General features: G+C 30.8%; 2 protein-coding genes across 6 annotated transcripts; both read left to right on the forward strand.

Annotated features, from left to right (window-relative positions):
* The first annotated feature begins 1,498 nt into the window (after positions 1-1,498).
* LOC120086535 (beta-1,3-galactosyltransferase 7-like) lies at positions 1,499-6,134 on the forward strand. 4 transcript variants are annotated; one of them, XM_039043233.2, is made up of 11 exons: positions 1,499-2,010; positions 2,124-2,223; positions 2,317-2,372; positions 2,464-2,678; positions 2,759-2,822; positions 3,977-4,049; positions 4,135-4,255; positions 4,359-4,446; positions 4,617-4,742; positions 5,277-5,386; positions 5,547-6,134. In XM_039043233.2, the coding sequence occupies exons 1-11, from the start codon at positions 1,919-1,921 to the stop codon at positions 5,693-5,695; spliced, it is 1,194 nt and encodes a 397-aa protein (XP_038899161.1). In that variant the 5' UTR covers positions 1,499-1,918; the 3' UTR covers positions 5,696-6,134. The 4 variants fall into 4 exon arrangements, with proteins under 4 accessions (XP_038899161.1, XP_038899162.1, XP_090174010.1 ...); XM_039043234.2 differs by having other exon boundaries at positions 1,512-2,010; positions 2,127-2,223; XM_090317884.1 differs by having other exon boundaries at positions 1,566-2,010; positions 2,127-2,223; positions 2,321-2,372.
* Positions 6,135-8,167: 2,033 nt separating this feature from the next.
* On the forward strand, positions 8,168-12,493 carry LOC120084873 (Lung seven transmembrane receptor family protein). Of its 2 annotated transcripts, none has more exons than XM_039040685.2 (5): positions 8,168-8,697; positions 9,912-10,848; positions 10,994-11,089; positions 11,751-11,887; positions 11,978-12,493. In XM_039040685.2, exons 1-5 carry the CDS (start codon positions 8,453-8,455, stop codon positions 12,153-12,155), a joined length of 1,593 nt encoding a protein of 530 aa, XP_038896613.2. In that variant the 5' UTR covers positions 8,168-8,452; the 3' UTR covers positions 12,156-12,493. The 2 variants fall into 2 exon arrangements, with proteins under 2 accessions (XP_038896613.2, XP_090174456.1); XM_090318330.1 differs by having other exon boundaries at positions 8,409-8,697; positions 9,875-10,848.
* The last annotated feature ends 8,382 nt before the right edge of the window (positions 12,494-20,875 follow it).

Genomic DNA, 20,875 nt, shown 5'->3' on the forward strand with positions numbered 1-20,875 from the left:
TAGTTTTCATGAGAGGGACTAGTTGAATTGTAACAAATTTAGAGGAACATGTGCTGAATTATTACAAATTGAAATTTAGGGATCAAATTGTTAATTCGTAGAAAATTCATAGATCAGAAATGTACTTTGTATATAATGTTAATATTAATTCAACCATCATATCGATGTTAAATAAGTGAAAATGTAGAAATGTCAACAAAGATATTTGAATATACGGGCAAAATTTTAATACAAAAATGGAGGAAAGATCAAGGGAAAATGACGTATTTAGTCTTCGAGTTTTGAAAACTAAGTGCATTTGGTCCTTTAGTTTTTAAAACATACATTCACAGTCTCCGAATTTTTTAGAATAGGTTCATTTGGTCCATAAGTTTTCAAAATATATCTTTCTAGTTTTTGAATTTTTAAATATAGATTTAAAAGGTCTCAACACTATTTATTATTATTATTATTTTAAATTAAAAATTATTTATTAAAGATTACACCTTCTCTCTAAAACCATCTTTTGAACGTATTTTTGTAATTCAAAATTTAATATAACTATAAAGTTAACATATTCTTAAAAACCCAAGAACTAAAAAGATATACTTTAAAAACTTAGGAACAAAATGCACAAATTCTTAAAAGTCATAGACTAAAAGGGTATATTTTAAAAACTCATATCTAAATGCACCTATTATTCAAAACTTGGAAACTAAAAAGGTAGTTTGCCCAAAGATCGTGTAGATTGACTATTTTTATAGTACTAGTAAAACAAACGTCTGTTTGGTAGAGAACCTGAAAACATAAAATTGAAAACAATGAATTAAATGAAAACAAAGTTGTATTTCATGTTTTCATATATATGTTTGGCAAAAAAATTCAGAAATTGTATTATAATTTAAACAATTTATAAACTAGTTGTAGTTACCCACTAAATATTAGTTGAAATAAATTATTATTAATTTATTTAGGTACATGTATAATTATTGTTTTGTAATATTATATAATTTATAGAAAAAATTGAAATTTTAGTCTTTGTGATATGAACATTTAGGTCTTATGGTTTATAATTAGAATTTATCCCATAATTTGATAAAAGCTACCTAATAAATAGTCTCCATGGTAGGGACTATATATGAAACTATATTAAACAATAGGAATTAAATTCTAAAATTTAAAATGAATAACTTTATCTAGACTTAGAATTTAACCTAATTTAATTTATAATAAATTACATAATACATATTTTAGTTTTAAAAAATTAAATTAGATTTATTACATCTATCATTCTAAATGTTTTTATCTTTATTTAATATAATTTTATATTTTAAATTTTAAAATTTTAAAAAAAAACATAAAAATGTTGTTTTTCGATTTCGCACGATTTGGATCTAATAATTAAAAAATAATTTTTAGAAACAAAATTGGAGTTGTCGGGTTGAATACAATAAATTTAAAAACATAAAGAGAATCGGATTGCGAATAAAGAAATATGAGGTTTAAAAATCTCAGATCCATGCTATCGCAACTAAACTTTTCGGAAAACGGAAACAAAAGTGGGTAACGATCTGATTAATTTATTTAATCAGAATTAGTGAAGTCATAAACACAGAGTTAATTAATCCAATTAGAAAGCAATGAAGAAGGTGGCTTCATATTAATTTATAATACTGAAAGCGGAACTGAGTTATGGCGTGATTAGCGTGGAGAAGGCAACGACAATTCTTATTTCTTCCTTTCGCAGCCTAACCTTTGACACTCTGACTTCCAAAAACGCGCCTAATTCTTCTTCGATGACGTTTTGATTTATGACACACAAACCCCAATTCGATTCCACTTTCTTCCTTCTATTAACCCCATAAAAGTCTTTCATCATTCCTCTAGTTTTCCATCGGTCGGTCGTCTCCCTTTCTCTCGTTTCACAGCAAACCAGAAAATGAAGAGCCGTGGCACTAGAAAGATTTCTGTTATATGGGTTCCTTTCTTTTGTCTCTCCTTCTTCTTTTTCGGTATGCTCATCACAAACAGGTTTCTATTTTCTTCCACACCCTTTTCTCTTTTCGATTTCATGTGATTCTCTATTTTTTTTAATGGGTTTTGATTGTTGATTTGTGGGAGTTTTGGATTTTTGGTTTATGTAGCAGGATATGGTCGGTGTCTGAATCCAATGGCCAGATCATTTCCCGTCGTCGACACGAACAGGAACTTCAAATTGTCTCTGAAGATAACTCAATTAAGATCGTGAGTGTGTTTGCATCTGATTTCCCAACATTTCACGACTGACTCTGTTGCTTGTTTAGTCTGATTTTTCTTTTTTTCTTGGAAAATTTTAAGCCAGCGGAAAAAAAGGATGTGATGACAGAAGTCTATAGAACTCACGAGGCAATCCAGTTTAGTGCAACTTGTCTTTATTTCCAATTTTTCGCTTCTTCATTCTTCCAGTTTTGGCTCAACACACTGTTTTTCTCCTTTGGGATACAGATCTTTAGACAAGAAAATTACAATGCTTAACATGGATTTAGTGGAGGCTAGAAATTCTCGGGAGATGCAATCCTCTGATAGCCACACCCCCTCTATTGAATCCTCTGGTAACGGCAACCTTCCGAAGAAGAAAATGTTAATGGTGATTGGGATAAATACAGCTTTTAGTAGCAGAAGACGTCGAGATTCGGTCCGAGAGACATGGATGCCTCGAGGTATTTAAGTCCCACTCATTGTTCTTATGTCTCATTTTTTATCACTTGACTGCTAAAACATGGTTTAATGTTTTGGTCAGGGGAAAAGCTGTTCCAGTTGGAGCGAGAGAAGGGGATTGTTGTCCGGTTTATGATTGGCCATAGGTAGAATTGCGTTTCTTGTGGGGTATTTGGCTCTTGCTACTTGTTTGAAATTAGATGCTGGCGAAAATAGGCAAACTCACTTATTTTCCTATATGGTTTATTCTTCTTTTTCCAACCAAACGGTATTAACAAATGTAATAGGCCATTTAAAGGATAGAGTATTAGGGGGTTTTCGTTGGCCAAAATTTTTCTTTTTGAGTTCCTCTTATAATCATGCGCTGGATTGTCTCAAGGCATGACAATAACAGACGTGGGTTTGTGATGACTTTTCCGGTTGAAGCTTTTTCTCTATAAATACTTGTGAGAGAAGCACAAATTAAGTGTTTTTAAAAGCCATCTTAATATGTTGAGTGTTTTCAAACTTGCTCTTTGACTATTTAACCAAACATAGGAAAATATTGAAGAATGCTTTAAAATTTTTCTTCTTTCAGAAAAGGGTACAGAGGAAGGTGTAGAAACTAAATTGTGTAGCAGGGTCATTTTCATGGTATATGAGATGGGAGGTGTTAGCTTATACAACAACAGAAACTTTTCTTCTCCACGCAAAGGAAAGTTGTGGAAACTAAAAAGTGATGTTTGGTCTGTTCACATTATAAGATGGTCTAACATAGGACTGAAGCTGCAAGTTATACCATGCTGTTTTAATTCTTGAAAATAAGTTATAAGATTTTAAGGTCCTCTGTTTTACAATCATAATTATGACACGGAGATTTTCTGGATTGCTTTCTATTGCTGAAACTGGAGTGTGTCAATAGATGGGCCAAACAAGTTCTTTGTTGGTGGTTTCCTTTTACAAAAGCAGCAAGAACTGTCAATCTACCAGCTTTCTCTTTTCACCTTATTTTTCTGATTACTTCAGTAATTAATTTATGATATTGCTGTTTATGTGTGAAATCAATCTTGTGTAAATAAGAAGTAAATTTAGACTGGAATTTCTGACTGTGATTAACAAACTGTTTGTATTTGTATCACATGGAAAATAGTCTTGTCATGTCATCGTTATAACATTTTCCCCCATGAATCATGCAATCGCACCTTATTCTCCCATCATCCTTTTATATTTGTGCAGTTTAATCTCGATGCATTATTTAACTGGTTTGGTATTGCTTCCTTGATTTCATTTGAACTAAGCTCATTGATTTTTGCTTGATTAGTGCAACTTCCAACAGCATCTTAGATCGTGCAATTGATTCAGAAGATGCCCTACATAAAGATTTCCTTAGGCTGGTAAAAGAGTTTATATGGAGTAATTATATTAGCATATAAAAGAATGATTAGACATTCAGCTTGTAAATTGGATCATTATGTGCAGGAGCATATTGAAGGGTATCATGAATTGTCTGCAAAAACAAAATCCTTCTTTTCCACTGCCGTTGCTAAATGGGATGCTGACTTCTATGTCAAGATAGATGATGATGTCCATGTAAATTTAGGTATGTTTCACATTGACCGTTGTTAGGTTGTTATTCTTTCTATTTATTTGAAAACTAAATATACATTTATCAAGATTGAGTTTCTTAATTCTTTCTCATGTAGGGATGCTAGCTACTACTCTTGCTCATCACCGTTCGAAGCCCAGAGTCTATATTGGGTGCATGAAATCTGGACCTGTTCTTTCTTCTAAGTAATTATCATGGACTATCTATCATGTTCATTGAGAGAGGGCGAGATTGATTATCTCTGCTATTTCTTCCCTTCATGGCACAATGATACCATTCTTTTGTTTGTTTTCATTTGTGTATTCTTAAAAAGGATTTGACAATAATATTTTTTGCATTTTCTTTTATATCACAGGAGTGTCAAATACCATGAGCCTGAATACTGGAAATTTGGAGAGGAGGGAAATAAGTATTTCAGACATGCAACTGGGCAGATTTACGCAATCTCAAAGGAACTAGCCACCTACATTGCGGTCAATCAGTAAGGATATAACTTTTCCATGTGCATCTAGAGTTCATAAAGTGAATACATAATCTTAATCACGTCTTTAATTAAAATCATTCAGGCATCAACATGAGATGTGAAGTTTCTTAATACATTCAACTGTTTTCACAGTAAGTTTTTTAAGTGTGTAATGTTTAATGAACTAAAAGAATATGCGATCAATTTCAATGGATATCAGAAGCTTCTCACTTGAGCTTGCAGCTCTTTCTTAAGGTTTTTGACATTTTATGTTATCTTTTACAGTTATGGATTACCTTATCGAAAAAATTTACAGATTATGGATGGTAGATTTTTAGTTGTTAACTAACTAATGGAACGGTAAATGAGCACTAGCCTTGTGTTAAAATAAAACTTTTATGAATTTGGGCAAGTTATATATATATCCTCTATCTCTCTGTTAGGAAGAAATCTGTATGTGGACCAGTCGTTATTTTATCTATAGATTGGGCACTTGTACCCGCCTCTTGTTCATGTCATTTTAAATTCAGAGAGTTGAAACTTGTGATGCAGGCCAATTTTGCACAAATATGCCAATGAAGACGTGTCCCTTGGTGCTTGGTTAATAGGCCTTGAAGTCGAGCATATTGATGATCGCAATATGTGCTGTGGGACGCCACCAGGTAATAGTTTCATTAGATATGGATGATCTTGTATTTAGATACAAACGGTAAGGTAAAGAACAAACGTTTACCTTATTTCTCCAAATTCTTTATCCCTTATTGCAAAGCATCTTTTTTATTCTGTTACATAGTATTATCTTAAAACAACAAAAATTTTCAGATTGTGAGTGGAAGGCACAAGCAGGAAATGTCTGTGTTGCATCATTTGACTGGAGTTGCAGTGGAATATGCAAATCTGTGGAGAGGATCAAGAATGTCCATGAAAAGTGTGGTGAAGGGAATGGAGCTGTCTGGAGTGCCTTAATCTAGTTAAAGCTTCTCTTAGTCTACTTGGGTTTTTGACATTATTCACCTGTGATCAGACAAAGCTGGAGGTTGGGAGTTGAACTGGAGATAAAACATTATCAAAACACTGCAAGTAGAACCCTGAAAGAAGCAACGATGAATGGATTTGTAAGATTGCGAGGAAAATATTCACATATTCAGAAGAAAGAAAAAAGAAAAAAAAAAGTTTCTTCCACAAAGCTTCCAATTTTGTTCGTGTTTGTTAAATTCATTGATACCTCTGTTCCTTTCTCAGTCTTTCCTTTTGATTATAGAATTTATGTATTATAGCCAGTGTATTATGTATTTTAGGCTTCATTTGTATTCCCCTTACAAGGCCGAGTTCCCATTCAATGTGTCAGATTATGTTTATGTAACATTTCTTTGTATAGTGAAAATAAATAGAATGAACTTGTTTGTTTCATGATTTGTGTTAAAGGACTCCACCTTCTTCCTCCATAAACCTCAACTTCATATCGGAAGTAGTTATATCCTCAATAATCTGGATCTGATATCACCGGTGATAAATTTCTTGATGGAAAAGAGAGGTGCCCGGAATTTTACAGCGTAGAAGGCAAAAGAGGTAGAATAGCAACTGCATTGTTATCATAACCAAAGAAGTTTTGTTATTTGAGTATTTCCTCTACATGAAACACAGAAATTAAAGCTCCTATGTTTTCAAAATTAACAATCTAGCTAGGAAAAACTTGAGAGAGAGAACAGAGACAGGTCTGCTTGTAAAGATCAGAAGCTAGAAGAAGGCCGAGCTCGTGCGCCGCAGCTGGTATCTCGGCATTGGAATTGGATTTGAAGAAAATAGTCTTTCTGCTTCCTGAAAAAGAAAAGAAAACTACAGTTTCTTAGTATATGAACAAAATATAACTGTCTGGTAGAAGTAGTAGTTGTAATGGATGATGTACTTGCCTCTTGCTTTCTCAGCCAACTATTTGTTTTCCTCAAGCATAACACTTCATGCTCCAACTGATTTGTATAAGCCTAGAGTATTAAAACAAACAAACATATGATGATGTACACGAAAAATGGTCATTTGTCCTAAAGTTTATTGTGTTTGATGAACACTTCAAAAATAGATGCATGATTGAAAGAACAAATTTCATAAATTTACCTGCTTCCTGGCTCTGGACCTTGCAGCAGACTCCCGGTTCTTGATCATCCTCCTCTGCCTTCTTTCAATAGTCTTCTCCTTTATATCATCCAACTGTCTTCGTTTCCGTCCACAATTACCTTCCTGGAAATCAGAGTTCAACGAGGCCGACGTTGTAATCGACATGGCCTGCATATTGTAAACACCAAAATCTGGTACACTTGCATGATTGTAAACAGCTTGAGAAACTGGCAACTTGGAATCAATCAGCAATGCTCGTTGGTAATGCATCCAATCCATCCCTTCTGCTGAGGCTGAAACCTCGGCCATTGGATCAGGCCGTGGCTCGACATCTTCATTCCTTTTCCCAAGAAACAATGAAGCCGTGGACGCTGCAGGAGATGAAGAGGAAGGGTTATGTACCAGCTCTGCTTCTTCAACAGACATCACATTCCTCAAAACTAATTCATCTAAATTCATTTCCTATTCTAATGGCTTCTTGCCCTGCACCACTTGTTTTCTGTTCCTCTCTGCTACTTCAAAATCTGCACACTGAGACAAATGATGAGGGAAGGGGAAACAAGCCAAGTTTGGTGAAAGTTTTGAGGAGAACCCATAAATCCGATATGAAAAAGGATCTGGCAGATGGTGATTTGTTGAAAGGGATCCTATATTTCAGAGAGAAAAAGAGAGTAGTTTCTCAGTCCAACAGCCAAACCTGATATTCTTGCTAATTTTGTGGGATACAGAGATGGAAATTCAAGGGCTTAAAAACATTCTAATATTACCAATCTACTTCACTTTCTTGTCTTTCATTAGAATACAGTTGCACATTTCTGATCAAAACCATAGAAGCATTGTGACTTAGCATATGCCATCAAAATGCAAATATTATATTTGCTACATATGGTTTTGACGTTTATAATCTCATCTAAAAGAAATACACATATTGCATGCCCTTTTAATTTGAAAGTACCTTGTAGTTATAGTTGATATCAGTATATTCAAATGGATTTTTATCGAATGTGATAAGTTGATTAAATAGGTGTTTTAAGGGTTTTTTTATTTTATTTTATTTTATTTTTATTTTTTAATGAGTGAGAAGATTAAAACCTCACCTTTTAGTTAAAATTATATAATCTAATTTTAATTGTGCTTGGGTTGACCTATATGTTTTAAGTAACATTTTGATTTTTTTTTTTTGCTCACGTTAGCTCTTTTAGTAATAACTTATTTATTTTGTTTTTTTTTACTTTTTAAATACGAGGTTCAAAATTCAGCCAAATTTTAAAAAAGAATAAAATAAAAATAAAAATAAGTTATAAAACAATGACATTTTATCAGTTGGAATTGAACTGAGAAAATAGAAATATCGTATAAGTTATGTTTCTTTAAAATTTGAGTATTAATATCTTTCAGAAGAAAAAAAAATTGAGAATTGATAGAATATACATGAGTTGTCTCAATCGCTTTTAAGGTGAGCGCGTCCCGCGCGTGTGGTAGAATTCCTTTTCGTACCGACCGAAACAAATGCTTCTCTTACAATCGGACTCCGATCTCATCTGCCGATTTCCACCCTAACGCCGATCCCTCGTTTCTCTCTCTCTGGTTCTCGTTTTGCCGTTCGATCCCTAGTCATGAATATCGCAAAACAAAGATCTGTTGTTGTTTCAAATCCTTTATTCATTTTGTATGCTTGCTTCGTACTCTTACTGTCACTCACAGTGAATATGAGCAATGCCTCCATCCATTTCTACGACAAAGAAGTTTTCATTGATGTCGGCAATGCTTTCCTTCTTTCCGGTGGCAGTGAAGGTCTTGCGGCTTCTCTCTCGGCCGATTCCGACACGTCTTCTGTCCGCAATGGCCAATCCTCCATCCAGTACTCTTTCTAACTCTTTGGATGTCTTATGTGTTTCCTTGCGAGTCAGTGTGGATAGGTTTTGTAGTTGAAATTTAATTGGATGTTAATTTCGTTGTTCTTGAGCTAGATCTGTGTTCATTTTGTTATAATGGGGTTAACATTTGATTTAAAACCTGATTCATTGGGGAATCGGAAAATGAAGTTGCACATTTGGCCTCTTTTTTTCTTTTGTTTGTTAACTCTCTAATAATATTTTAAGTGGGACTATGGAAGGACTCTGTATTTCAACAGATCTGGCGTTCACACATATATGCACATATATTTTTGTGTTTTGTGTTTTAGGCTGGAGAAAGATTCTCCTGTCTTCAAAGGAGTTCAACGTCTTTCTATGACCCTTGGAACTCTTCGATCACTTAATGTTTGTTTTCAATGACTAATGAGCAAGATTTCTACTTACCGATTAAAGTACGGATTTTAGTTTGGTAAATTGACCCGTTATGCATTTAATTAAATTCAATGAACGTCTCAAGAACTATGTAATTTGAAGAGAAGATTTTTATCAATAACCAAACCAAGGGTTCTATGTGAATTTTAAATGAATTGAAGTGATGTATCATATAAATCCCAACCTCAGGTTTTCTTCCATTTTTACAGGTTGGTTTCTTATCATTTTGGGATTGGTATATGCAAATACTGCATTTTCTTTATTGCTTAAAAAGTGATTAGATTAGCACTGCAGTTCCAGTGATGTGGCACTTTAGTGCTGCCTCGATTTATTTATGGCTTTAAGTTTTGTATTGGAAGTATCTTGCCACCATGGTGCTCTAGTACTTCCTATAAGTGGAGGCTCGATTATGGGTCAATAAGATGTAGATGAGCTTAGATTTGAACAATATCCTTCCTCTGAAGAATTTCAGTTTGCTTGAAGATCATATTTAGGAATACTCTACCAGTTGATTAGGCAAATTTGTTTCGAACAACTTGGCCAGTAATTCAATTCCTTTGTTTCTAAAGATATTGACCTATCTATTGCATCCTTGATAATGCTTTAATGGATATAACTAGTCTCGAAAACTGATTTTCCAAATATTTATGCCCTGCTGTGATGAAGCTCACTGAATGTTTATACTCTGCATGTGTTTTTTTATTAAAAAAAAAGTTTATATTCTTTCCTGCCTTTGTATTTTTCCCTCAGTAAGTCTGCGTATTCGTGACTTTTACAAATGGGACAGATTTTATAATATCACCTTTTGGAGGAGCAAGGCTGCTGCTGACCAACATACAGACAAGGAGCATAGCACTGGGTTGATTCAAGTAATTATCTTTGAGGCTGCCGATCGTGATAACATTGGTGGTTCTGCATATGGTGGACAGAGAGCTATATGTTGTACTCCAGATTTAGCTAAGCTTGAAGGATGTAAGCAAGGGGAAGTCATTAGAAGACCTTCTGCATTGGATATTAACTGGCCATTTGTTTTAAATGTGCAATTCAGTGGAAACTATCTTCACACTCGAATGGAAGATATGGAAGTTCCCATAACAAAAACTGGAATGTATAACTTGTTCTTTGTAACATGCGATCCAAACCTCAAAGGATTAGTGATGAGTGGGAGGACAAAGTGGAAAAATCCTTATGGTTATTTACCCGGACGGATGTTCTCTTTAATGAGATTTTATGTATTCATGTCTGCTGCATATTTATTGCTTACGGTCATATGGTTATCTCAGTATGTGAGGTTCTGGAGAGATATTCTACAACTTCAGCATTGCATCACAGTCGTCATTGCTCTTGGATTATTTGAGATGGTCCTTTGGTACTTTGAATATGTCAACTTTAATGATACAGGAATTAGGCCAGTTGTAATCACAACATGGGTGGTGACTGTTGGTGCTGTAAGGAAAACAGTTACGCGGCTTCTTATACTGTCCATTTCCATGGGTTATGGTGTTGTGCGGCCTACTCTTGGTGGTCTTACCTCAAAGGTTCTTCTTCTAGGGGTAACTTACTTTTTGGCATCTGAGTTATTGGATATTACGGAGTATGTTGGGACTATAAATGATGTTTCTGGAAGAGCAAGACTGTTCCTAGTCCTCCCTGATGCATTCCTAGATGCCTTTTTAATATTATGGATTTTTACTTCCCTTTCAAGGACGCTAGAGCAGTTACAGGTATTGCCTTCCTGCTCTCGAAATCTGCAAGTTTAACAGCATGCCCTTTCTTCTTCTTCTTCTTCATCTTCTTCGTTTTTTTTCCTGTTTGCCTTTGCCTCTATATCTGATACTCATTTTGTACGATAAACTTGTTTTCCTCCAGATGAAAAGGAGCTCTGTTAAGTTGGAAATATATAGGAAGTTCTCAAATGCATTGGTAGCCACCGTTATTGCTTCTGTTGCTTGGATTGTGTATGAGGTATTTTTCAATCTCTATACATTCCTCTATCCATGTAGGCCTATAGAGCTCAGCAGTCAGCACTCCTAGTGCAACTTAATGCTTTACCATATGGAAACTAAAATATAAAAAACAGGATATCGAAGTTGGTGCACGCATCTTCTCACTGGTACATGCTGTGTGCCGTAATTAGTGTAAAATTATGGAAAGTTTTCTCCAGGGGCACTGGTAGAGTTCAAATTAGTTGTGAAATCTGCTCTAACTGTATTGATTGCTTTAGCCTTTAGCCATTAGGGACTTGCCAGCCGTATCTCCTTGTTATTGTGGGTGTGCAAGGTCTAGCACGCGTTGTAGTTCTTTATGTGGGAATTGAACATTTATACGAAGCTGAGAATTATTGTCATCTGACTCTTCATTCTGAAGTAGATTGGAAGCGTTTCTCTTCATATTTTTATCTTTCTGTCTGTGTGTATCTCTAAACACTAAAGATGGCATCTAAATTTAACTAGGCAATGGACTTACTCTGCTTCATATGCTTTACTTTCAATTCCTTCAGTTGTTTTATATCTCCAATCTTCTTTTTCAGATTATTGCTGTTATTATTTTATCTATAGATGTTCTTTCAGTTTCCCAGTGCTGTCTTGTGAAGCGGGTTTTCATGATAAGCTTTTGTATATTATAGGTCTACTTCAAGGCGACAGATCCTTTCAATGAAAGGTGGCAGAGTGCTTGGATCATAACTGCTTTTTGGAACATTCTTGCATTTGCTTTACTGTGCGTTATCTGCTATCTCTGGGCACCATCACAGAGTTCTCAACGGTATTTCTATATTTCCCAATATCTTGCCTTTTTCTTTTTTTACCCCGCTTTACAATCAGATTTATCCTAACTTAACAATCATGAACCAAGGTATGCTTACTCCGATGAAATTGGAGCTCAATCTGACGACGAAGAGGCTCAATCCCTAAACCGAGCAAAGCCGGAGAGTGAACTTAGTTTTGTGAAGCAAGAGCGGAACGAGAAGGATAGCGGAAACACTATGGAGTTCGATGAAGACGATGACAGGGAAGAGGATAAAAGAGAATGATCAATCAGCTTTCACTCAGCCTTTTTGTTTTCAATCTGCAGAAAGTCCAGTTCATTGGGAGCCCTCTACGAGATCACCCAAATACTAAATCAAAGTGTCATCTTGAAAGTGAGGGCCCTGCAACATGGCATCACAATGGAGGTTTGTATATTCTAATGAAATGTAATGGAAGGCAAAATCACAAGATTTTTCTGTATTCTTTTTTACGCCCATTACCCTCATTTATTTTGTAAAGTTATGTCTGCATATATGTTCTTTGAAATCTTGAGAATATTGAACTGGTTTTTTTTTTTTTTGCCCTCACTAAAAAGAAATCTAGGATGTTTGCTACTCCTCAATTTTGGTAAGCTTGTTTATGTACCATTTTTTACCAAGTTTCTTTCTAAATATATATATATATAACCATCATTATAACTCATGCCATGAAGTCTCGATTTAATTAAAAAAAGAAATTTTCTCCCAAAAATTATAAGAAATAGCAACATTTTAACTATATGGTTCACAAATATCAAAATTGAAGAAATTTTCAACTTTAGCGACTCAAAATCCAGCCTTTTTTCCTTTAAATTTCAAATTTATACTTGAATAGTTTTTTTATATTTTAATGATATACTTGAATTTGATTTTTTCATGTTTAGATATTCATTAAATGTATATTATTTTAATCATCTATTTGTTGTGTAATTTCTATATATATATGCTTTTTTTAATCTTGTGTCATTTACGTATATTATTCCTCCAAGTTGTTGATTTTTGTACATATGATTTTGTATAGGTTAAATTATAAAAAATGCCTTTGAACTTTTCACTTTCTGTCAAAAATATCTCTGAAGTTTCAAATGTTTCAAAAATACTTTTAAACTTTTAAAAAAAAGTTCAAACAGTACCTTTGTTGTCAGTTTTGGATGAAAACTGTTAAAGTTTTGTTTGAAAAATACTCCTAAACTTTTAAAATGTTTTAAAAATATCTTTAACTTAATAAAAGTTCAAAAATATTTTTATCGTTAGTATTGAATAAAAATCGTTAATTCTTCATGACAAAAATGATTTTAGAATTAAAGAAATAAAATTTCAAAAAAAAAAAAATTACTATTGATCGATTTGTTTGAAGTTTTCTTAAAGTTCGAAAAAATCAATTTTAAAATAAATTATATAGATATCTTCACTTTTTTCATATAGGTATTCTCATATTTCTCTTAATTTTCCAATCCTTAGCTTATACAATCTTTTCAACAACCAAAACATACCAAAACGCTGCAATACTGAAGGTCCTGTCACGAAGTGCCTTGGAGAGCAAATTGGAAGGATTGTCTCTTCATGCACGTGTGTCAAATGGAGAGTGATATAGCGCTACAAGGCATGAATGCAATACTTGCCTAGCATACTATCTCTATTAATGGCGTAGGGCATAAGTGTCGTAGCACTTGCACAACGTCGTGCCTCTCCTTGCTCGATTTCACCATTTTGTTTCCTATTGCTTGCTAATTGCTCCATTTAAGCCCGAATTGCATCTGAAACGTCTCGACGGCTTCTTTTGCTCGATAATCTATCTAAGAACTAAAATAAATACTAAATTCCTAAGAGCCAACATGATTTAGGTTAATACTTTTTTTTATTTGACTATTTATCGTTTTGGTATGTTTCAAAAGTAGATTTTGATTTTGGAACTTTGTGAAATTTTGTGGTATTTTATGTTTTAACTTAAAATTTTTGTTGTTGAGAAAATTGGTATAAGTTAAGAATTGAAAAATTAAGAGAAATACGGAAGTAGCTATATGAAAAAAGTTAGGATATCTATGTAATTTATTTTAAAATGGTTCTTTTCGAATTTAAAAAAATTTCAAACAAATTGATCGGTAGGAGCATTTTTTAATATATTTTTTTAATTTTTAAAGTCACTTTTGTCACGAAGAATTAACGATTTTTGTTCAAATACTAACGGTTGATGTATTTTTGAACTTTTATTAAGTTAATGATATTTTTGAAACGTTTTGAAAGTTCAGGAGTATTTTTGAAACAAAACTTTAACGGTTTTCATCCAAAACTAACATAAGAGTATTTTTTTGAACTTTTTTTTTTTAAAAAAAAGTTTAAGGATATTTTTAAAATTTTTGACAAAATGTAAAGTTTAGTGGCATTTTTTTTTTATTTTATAATTTAACCTTTTGTTATATTGTCTGCATTATTGATTAACTAAGAGTAAAATATTGAATATTCAATCGTGTATGATTGTATTATATGTTTCGAAATTTTAATTTTGAACAGTTTTTTCTCACAGCCTTTTCTATATATACCAAGTTTTTTTTTCATATAAATTATATATCTCATATAATTAAGTTTATGCTGCATTTATGACATATAAACATGGAATGAAACAAAAATATATACTTCATATTATTAAATATCTCACATTTATCAAACATAAACATGGAATGAAACAATAATAACTACTCATATTTAATAAATATACCATAAATTTGTGGAATATATAAATGTATAATGTAACCAACATATAAAAACGTATAAATATAAGCCTACTCTTGTAAAATGAAGGAAAAAGTAAATTACTTTATGCACATTGTGAAAGTTTTGTCATTAGGTAAAATTAGGATAAACGTCAACATTTTAAACAAAACAATAAACTATACTTAAACACAAAAAAAAACAAAAATATAAACAAAACTTTAAACAACAAACTTAAACACTAAAACAATCGAATATTATAAAAATATATATTAAATAACAAAAAAAATATTTTATATTAAATAACAATAACAACTACTAAACTTTTTAAGGTGCACTTATACTAAAAGAATAATGCTAATACTAACAAAAAAAAAAAAAACATTAATATGGTAGGTCTAACATAATATAAATAAGATTAGTAAAATATATAGAGAAAAAACTACTAACATCAATATGTAAATATTATTGAATTCAACAACAACTAAAAAATTAACATGATAGATTTACTAGATATTTGTAAAAAAAAAAAATAATAATAATAAAAAAATAGTAATAAATAAAAAGTAAACTCACAAATTCAACGACAGTTTTACTTTTTTCCCTCAAAGTGACAATGATCCCTCTTTTCTTTACTATTTATTATCTGGCAACAAAAACTACAAAAAATAAAATATTATGAGAATATGCATCTATAACTTATTTTTATTTTTTTTTTAAGAAATGCTAGGAATTTTGTTGAGTGAACGTTACCTCTTTTCTATTCGTTGTTTCTCAAACAACAACAAAAAACTGTAAAAAGAATAAAATAGTATGAGAATAGGAACAAAATTTACAATTATTAAAAAAAATGAAATTTTGTATAGTAAATGTAACCTCACAATTTGATGGACAAATGTGGGGAAGAAGAAGTTTTAAAAGCAGAAAGGGAGTAATTTTTTTATAAGTTTTCAAAAGAGAAAAGAAATCGGTAGAGAGCAATTTTTTTTAGAAGTTTTCAAAGGAGAAGAAGATGGGCAGTTCGAAAAAGGCAAAGAGCAACCGACAGAAAGCAATGAAGAAGGTAAAAAGCAGAGAGAAATTGTGATTTGAAAAGCTGAAGGGGGGTTTAAAAGGTTGTAGGTTGAGTTTTGAAAACTCAACCCATAGATTAATATGAGCGTCTGACCTCTTTGTCGAGTATTAAAAACTCGACATGTAGAAAACTTAGGATTGTTGAGGATTGAACCCTCGACACGTGCTTTAATTATTTTTAGGACCCTCGATATAATATTTTAAATTTTTTCTCACCTCGAAATCTTAAAAAAAAACCACAAATCTCTAAATACTTTGAAAACAATCCTATTTAGAAATAAGACATCCTTGTAATTAAAATTCTAAAATTGGAAACATGGTTATATTTTCCATGACGGTTGACTTTCTACTTTAGCATTCTTCATTTTCTCACATATCTACTAATATAAAAAAATACTATGGTTTGTTTTTTAAATAATAATAATAATAATCAATCAACGAAAACGGCAAGGGTTTAGGAATTCTAAATTTAATTTAGTAAAATTAAAAAATATATATATTTATATTTCCTTTTTTCTTTGTTATTAAAATAGACATTAGTAAATCCTTTTTATTAATAGATATATTGAAAGTTGTAGAGCGTTAGGGGTAAAAGTCAACGGTTATCGAAAATATAACCATTTTTTTTTCATTTTCTAATTTTAGAAGTTTAGTACAAAAACACAACTAGAATAGTAATTTAAAATATGGCTTAGAGTTCGAATGACTTAGAATTTGACGAAGCTGGTTTTTTAATATCCATGACCTTTTAAAAATATAGGCTCTAAATGGGCAACCTTTTATTTTATTTTATTATTATTATATTTTTTAAAAGTATGCGGGTGTAACCTATTACTATACATAAATAAAAATTAAAACATAGATTTAGGCTTTTTTGTTTTTGATTTTTTTAAATTAAGTTTATAGACATTATTTTTACATTTAACTTTCTTCCTTTATTATCTACTTTTTATCAATGATTTAAAAAATCAAGTCAAATTTTAAAAACTAAAAAAAGTAGTTTTTGTTTTTTGAATTTGACTAAGAATTCAACAATTTATACTCATGAAATATGCAAACATTGAAAGAAATGGGTAAAATAGGTAATAAATATACTTAATTTTTAAAAATAAAAAATAAAAAATAAAAAATAAAATGATTACCAAATGAGCCAATAATGTTTTCAAATATATTCAAAATAAAAGAAAATAACTTCAGATTTTTAACTAAATTATTATTTAACAATTCATAAGTTTGGTAAGAATATAGAAGAAAAAAAATAATATGTATTTACCATGTGTAACACACGTTTTATTAGTATTTTTATAATTTATTTAATTTTATAAAGAAATAAAAAAAAATTATTTTAAGTAATAAATTGCTGAAAATATTTATAAGTAATAGTAAAATATCATCATTTATCTGTGATAGGCCATGATAGACTACTATCTTTATCTATCATGACACAAATAAACATGTAGTCTATCACGGTCTATTGTAGATAAACAATGAAATTTTGATATCTATTAATATTTTGATTTTTTTTTATATATTTGAAAATAACCCTAAATAAACTCAGTTGAGGTTTTTATTTTATTTTTTTTTTGAGTTGAAACTCAGTTGAAGTTATTTGATAAAATTAATATGTTCTTTGAATTTATACTACGTCTTTTTTTGGTTAAGAAAAACTAAAACAATAGATTTATTTTGGTATTTATAATTAGTATATATACAGGAAATTTATATAAATAAAAAAAATCTAAAAATATTTATATTTGATCGCAAAAAGTTCAAAATGGAACTTTTTACTATAAGTATAAATATTTTTAAATATTTAAAAAGATCCTATATGATTTCATACCTATACAAAAGATAAAGTTTATTGAAATTAGTATGATTTAATGTTTTTAAAAAGGTTTGATATTTCATTTTTAGTTAAATTATGTTCATTTAGTACATACTATATGATTATGTGCATTGTATTCAAATTTTTTTAAAAAAATTTACATTTGATTAAAAATAGTTTCTCCATGAATAAACATGTGATAATATATATATATATATATATATATTGGTTTGTTTTGTTTTTTTTTGTCGTTCTTGTTAGAAGAATTTGATGAAGCTGGTTATTTAATATCCTTGACTACATGTCCATTTGGAGCCTATATTTTTTAAAATGTCATGGATATTAAAAAAATCAGCTTCATCAAATTCTAAGTCATTTTTAAAAATATAGGCTCTAAATGGGCAACTTTTTTGTCGGTCTTGTTAAAGGAAATCAACCAACAATTGTGTTGGATTTAAGGCACAAAATTCAATTCTAGTATTAAATCAAGTATTGAGTCATTTACGATGTCTGATTTAACTTTTTAAATATTTGATTTTGAAAAATAAATGCAAAATTTCAAAAAATGAATGTTGCCTTTCAGACATGGAATTCATCTGTCAAAAAAACAAAAATCTAAGACATCTCAAGAGGTTGAAGATATGAAACGAATTCCATATGCATCAGCAGTAGGGAGTCTTATGTATGTCATATTGTAGGGAGTCTTATGTATGCCATATTGTAGGGAGTCTTATATATGTTATGTTGTGTACACGTCCCGACATATGCTATGCAGTTGGAATAGTCAACAGGTTTCAATCTAATCCTCGATATGATCACTGGACTGCCTTTAAGAACATTCTCAAGTATTTTCGGAGAACGAGAAATTATATGCTCGTGTATGGAGTTGAGGATCTGATTCTTACTGAATATACTGATTATGACTTCCAAACCGATATTGATTCAAGGAAATCAACTTCAGGGTCAGTATTCCCTCTGAATGGAGGAGCAGTTGTGTGGAGAAGCATCAAGCAAAATTGTATTGCTGACTCCACAATGGAAGTTGAGTATGTAGTTGCAGGTGAAGCAGCAAAAGAAGCAGTATGGCTCAGAAAGTTCCTGGATGACCTGGAAGTAATTCCTAATATGCACATGCCTATCATCCTCTATTATGACAACAGTGGAGCAGTTGCAAATTCAAAGGAACCTCGAAGCCATAAACGAAGAAAGCACATCGAGCGAAAGTACCATCTCATCAGGAAGATTGTACATAGAGGAGACGTGATCGTCACGCATATAGCCTCACAAGACAATCTAGTTGATCCATTTACGGAGGTCCTCTCGGTTAAAGTGTTCGAGGGTCACTTAGTAGGACTAGGTTTACGAGATATTTGTCACCAAGACAAGTGGGAGAATTTATGGGTATCTAATGTCCTAATTTATTGTATTTGTACCTTTTGTTCTCTTAGTGTAACTCAATATTGTATATATTTATATATATTTTTCTTTGGTCATTCTAAACATGCCCTCTATTAAAAAAAAAAAAAAAAAAAAAGCTTTCGACCTTTTTACTTTTTACACATTATTTATTTATTAACTTTTATGGGTAAGTTGCATTTTGCATGCTCGATAAATGCTCGAAATTGGCCAATTCAATAACGCCATCTTGGATTAATTTTATTATTTAATACCTAAACTTTTCATGTCAGCATTAAAAATTAATTAAAAGAAAAAGTTTGGGTGTTACCGTAACAAATGACAAAACTAACCTCATTGACTGTTTGAACATATTTTCAAAACTTTGGGACTAAAAATATTTATTTCAAAAATTGAAAATCATTTTTTTAATAAGTACAACAATTACAAGGATAAGGAATTGAATTTTCAATCTTTAGGAACGAAATACATATCAATACCATAGAACTAAGCTCATTTTGACAATAAATATATAATTTATGATTTATAATTAGTGTAATTTCATGCTTGTAATGGTAGAAACTAGAGCAAGGACACAAATCACAGTAGTTTGGTTTCGCTTTAAACATCTCTCTTTCTAATATATTATATTTTTTTTCATATATATATATATATATATATATATATATATAGATCACGGTTGAAATGAACCATTTGGTCACGTACTTTCAATAAATCTTAATATTTGTTCCATACTATTAGTTTATGGTTGATTTGTCGGTTTTTTTTTTATATATAATATATTGGCCTTTTTCACTATAAAATTTGGAAACATGTTTTACTTTCTTACATAAAAACTATTATTATTATTTTACCAATGAAGGATTTTGTCAAAAAAAAAAAAATTGAGAGAATAAATTTAATATTTATTAAAAGTATTATAGAGACTAAAATTAGACATTTAAAAGTATATGAACTAAAATTGAGCAAACTTTAAAGTATATAGAAATCAAAATGATAGTTTACCCTAATTATTTTAATACTAACTTATTTACTGCAAGAAATTTCATTTTAAAACTTAATGGTGTTTTTGGGGCAAATACTATACTAAGACTATAATAATCACCTCTTAATGCTATTTTGTATTTTTCAATTAGTTACATTAAACACTATTTCAAAACTTTAATTTTTTATTGTATTTACTATTTGCTATAGTTTTACTATTTTATATTCATCATTTTTTTTTATTCTTTACTACAATGTTTACTATTTTCTTATCAAACTAAAATAGTTTACACCTCAAATACATACTTAATAATTTACATTCCATACACAAACTATAAAAATCTATGATTAAATAACCAACTCTTTACTCCAAATACCCCTAAATAATTCAACCAATTGGAATGGAGCAATACTTGGTTGTATCCCAAGATGCATCCATATTCGAGATCCATCCATATTCTATATATCTCGTTATCATTATATACATAAAAACAAAAATTAAAATATTTAAAAAAAGAAACCAAAAAAATTTCTTACTTAGTAAATTATGACTGACCACACAATTTAATGAAATTCACATAGATAAGTGTGAGATGCACCAAGTAATTTTCATTTCAATATTGCTTAATAAATAAAAACACAAATTACCATATCAAATGTAATTTATAGTTTGTTAACCTACTTGGATGATTCTTTTTTTTCCCTTCTTTCTTCTTTCCGTTTCACCTTCTTTATTTCTGTAACATATCATACATATATGGTAAGGTGAAATGCATTTACAAAATGGCATTTCATAATGTTGTTCCATCTAAAACATGAAATAAAATAGGCAAAAATTAAAGAACTTAATTAGAGGGGTTAATTGGAAGATTATTGTGTTTTGAAAAAATAGGAAAAACAAGGTGCTTGAAATTACAATTAATTTTCAAATTAACCCGATTAAAATATTATAAACTAC

The sequence above is a fragment of the Benincasa hispida genome, chromosome 9, assembly GCF_027475165.1.
Source record: "Benincasa hispida cultivar pf3 chromosome 9, pf3_genome.v1.1, whole genome shotgun sequence".
NCBI classification, from domain to species: domain Eukaryota; kingdom Viridiplantae; phylum Streptophyta; class Magnoliopsida; order Cucurbitales; family Cucurbitaceae; genus Benincasa; species Benincasa hispida.

What these genes read in the sequence shown, in the direction of transcription:
- LOC120086535 (XM_039043233.2), top strand. Translation starts at nt 1,919, where the DNA reads ATGAAGAGCCGTGGCACTAGAAAGATTTCTGTTATATGGGTTCCTTTC. An exon ending in GGTATGCTCATCACAAACAG is followed by an intron (nt 2,011 to 2,123) that starts GTTTCTATTTTC and finishes TGGTTTATGTAG; the next exon opens with CAGGATATGGTCGGTGTCTG. An exon ending in CGGTTTATGATTGGCCATAG is followed by an intron (nt 2,823 to 3,976) that starts GTAGAATTGCGT and finishes TTGCTTGATTAG; the next exon opens with TGCAACTTCCAACAGCATCT.
- LOC120084873 (XM_039040685.2), top strand. Translation starts at nt 8,453, where the DNA reads ATGAATATCGCAAAACAAAGATCTGTTGTTGTTTCAAATCCTTTATTC. An exon ending in AATGGCCAATCCTCCATCCA is followed by an intron (nt 8,698 to 9,911) that starts GTACTCTTTCTA and finishes CAAATGGGACAG; the next exon opens with ATTTTATAATATCACCTTTT. An exon ending in CCATCACAGAGTTCTCAACG is followed by an intron (nt 11,888 to 11,977) that starts GTATTTCTATAT and finishes TCATGAACCAAG; the next exon opens with GTATGCTTACTCCGATGAAA.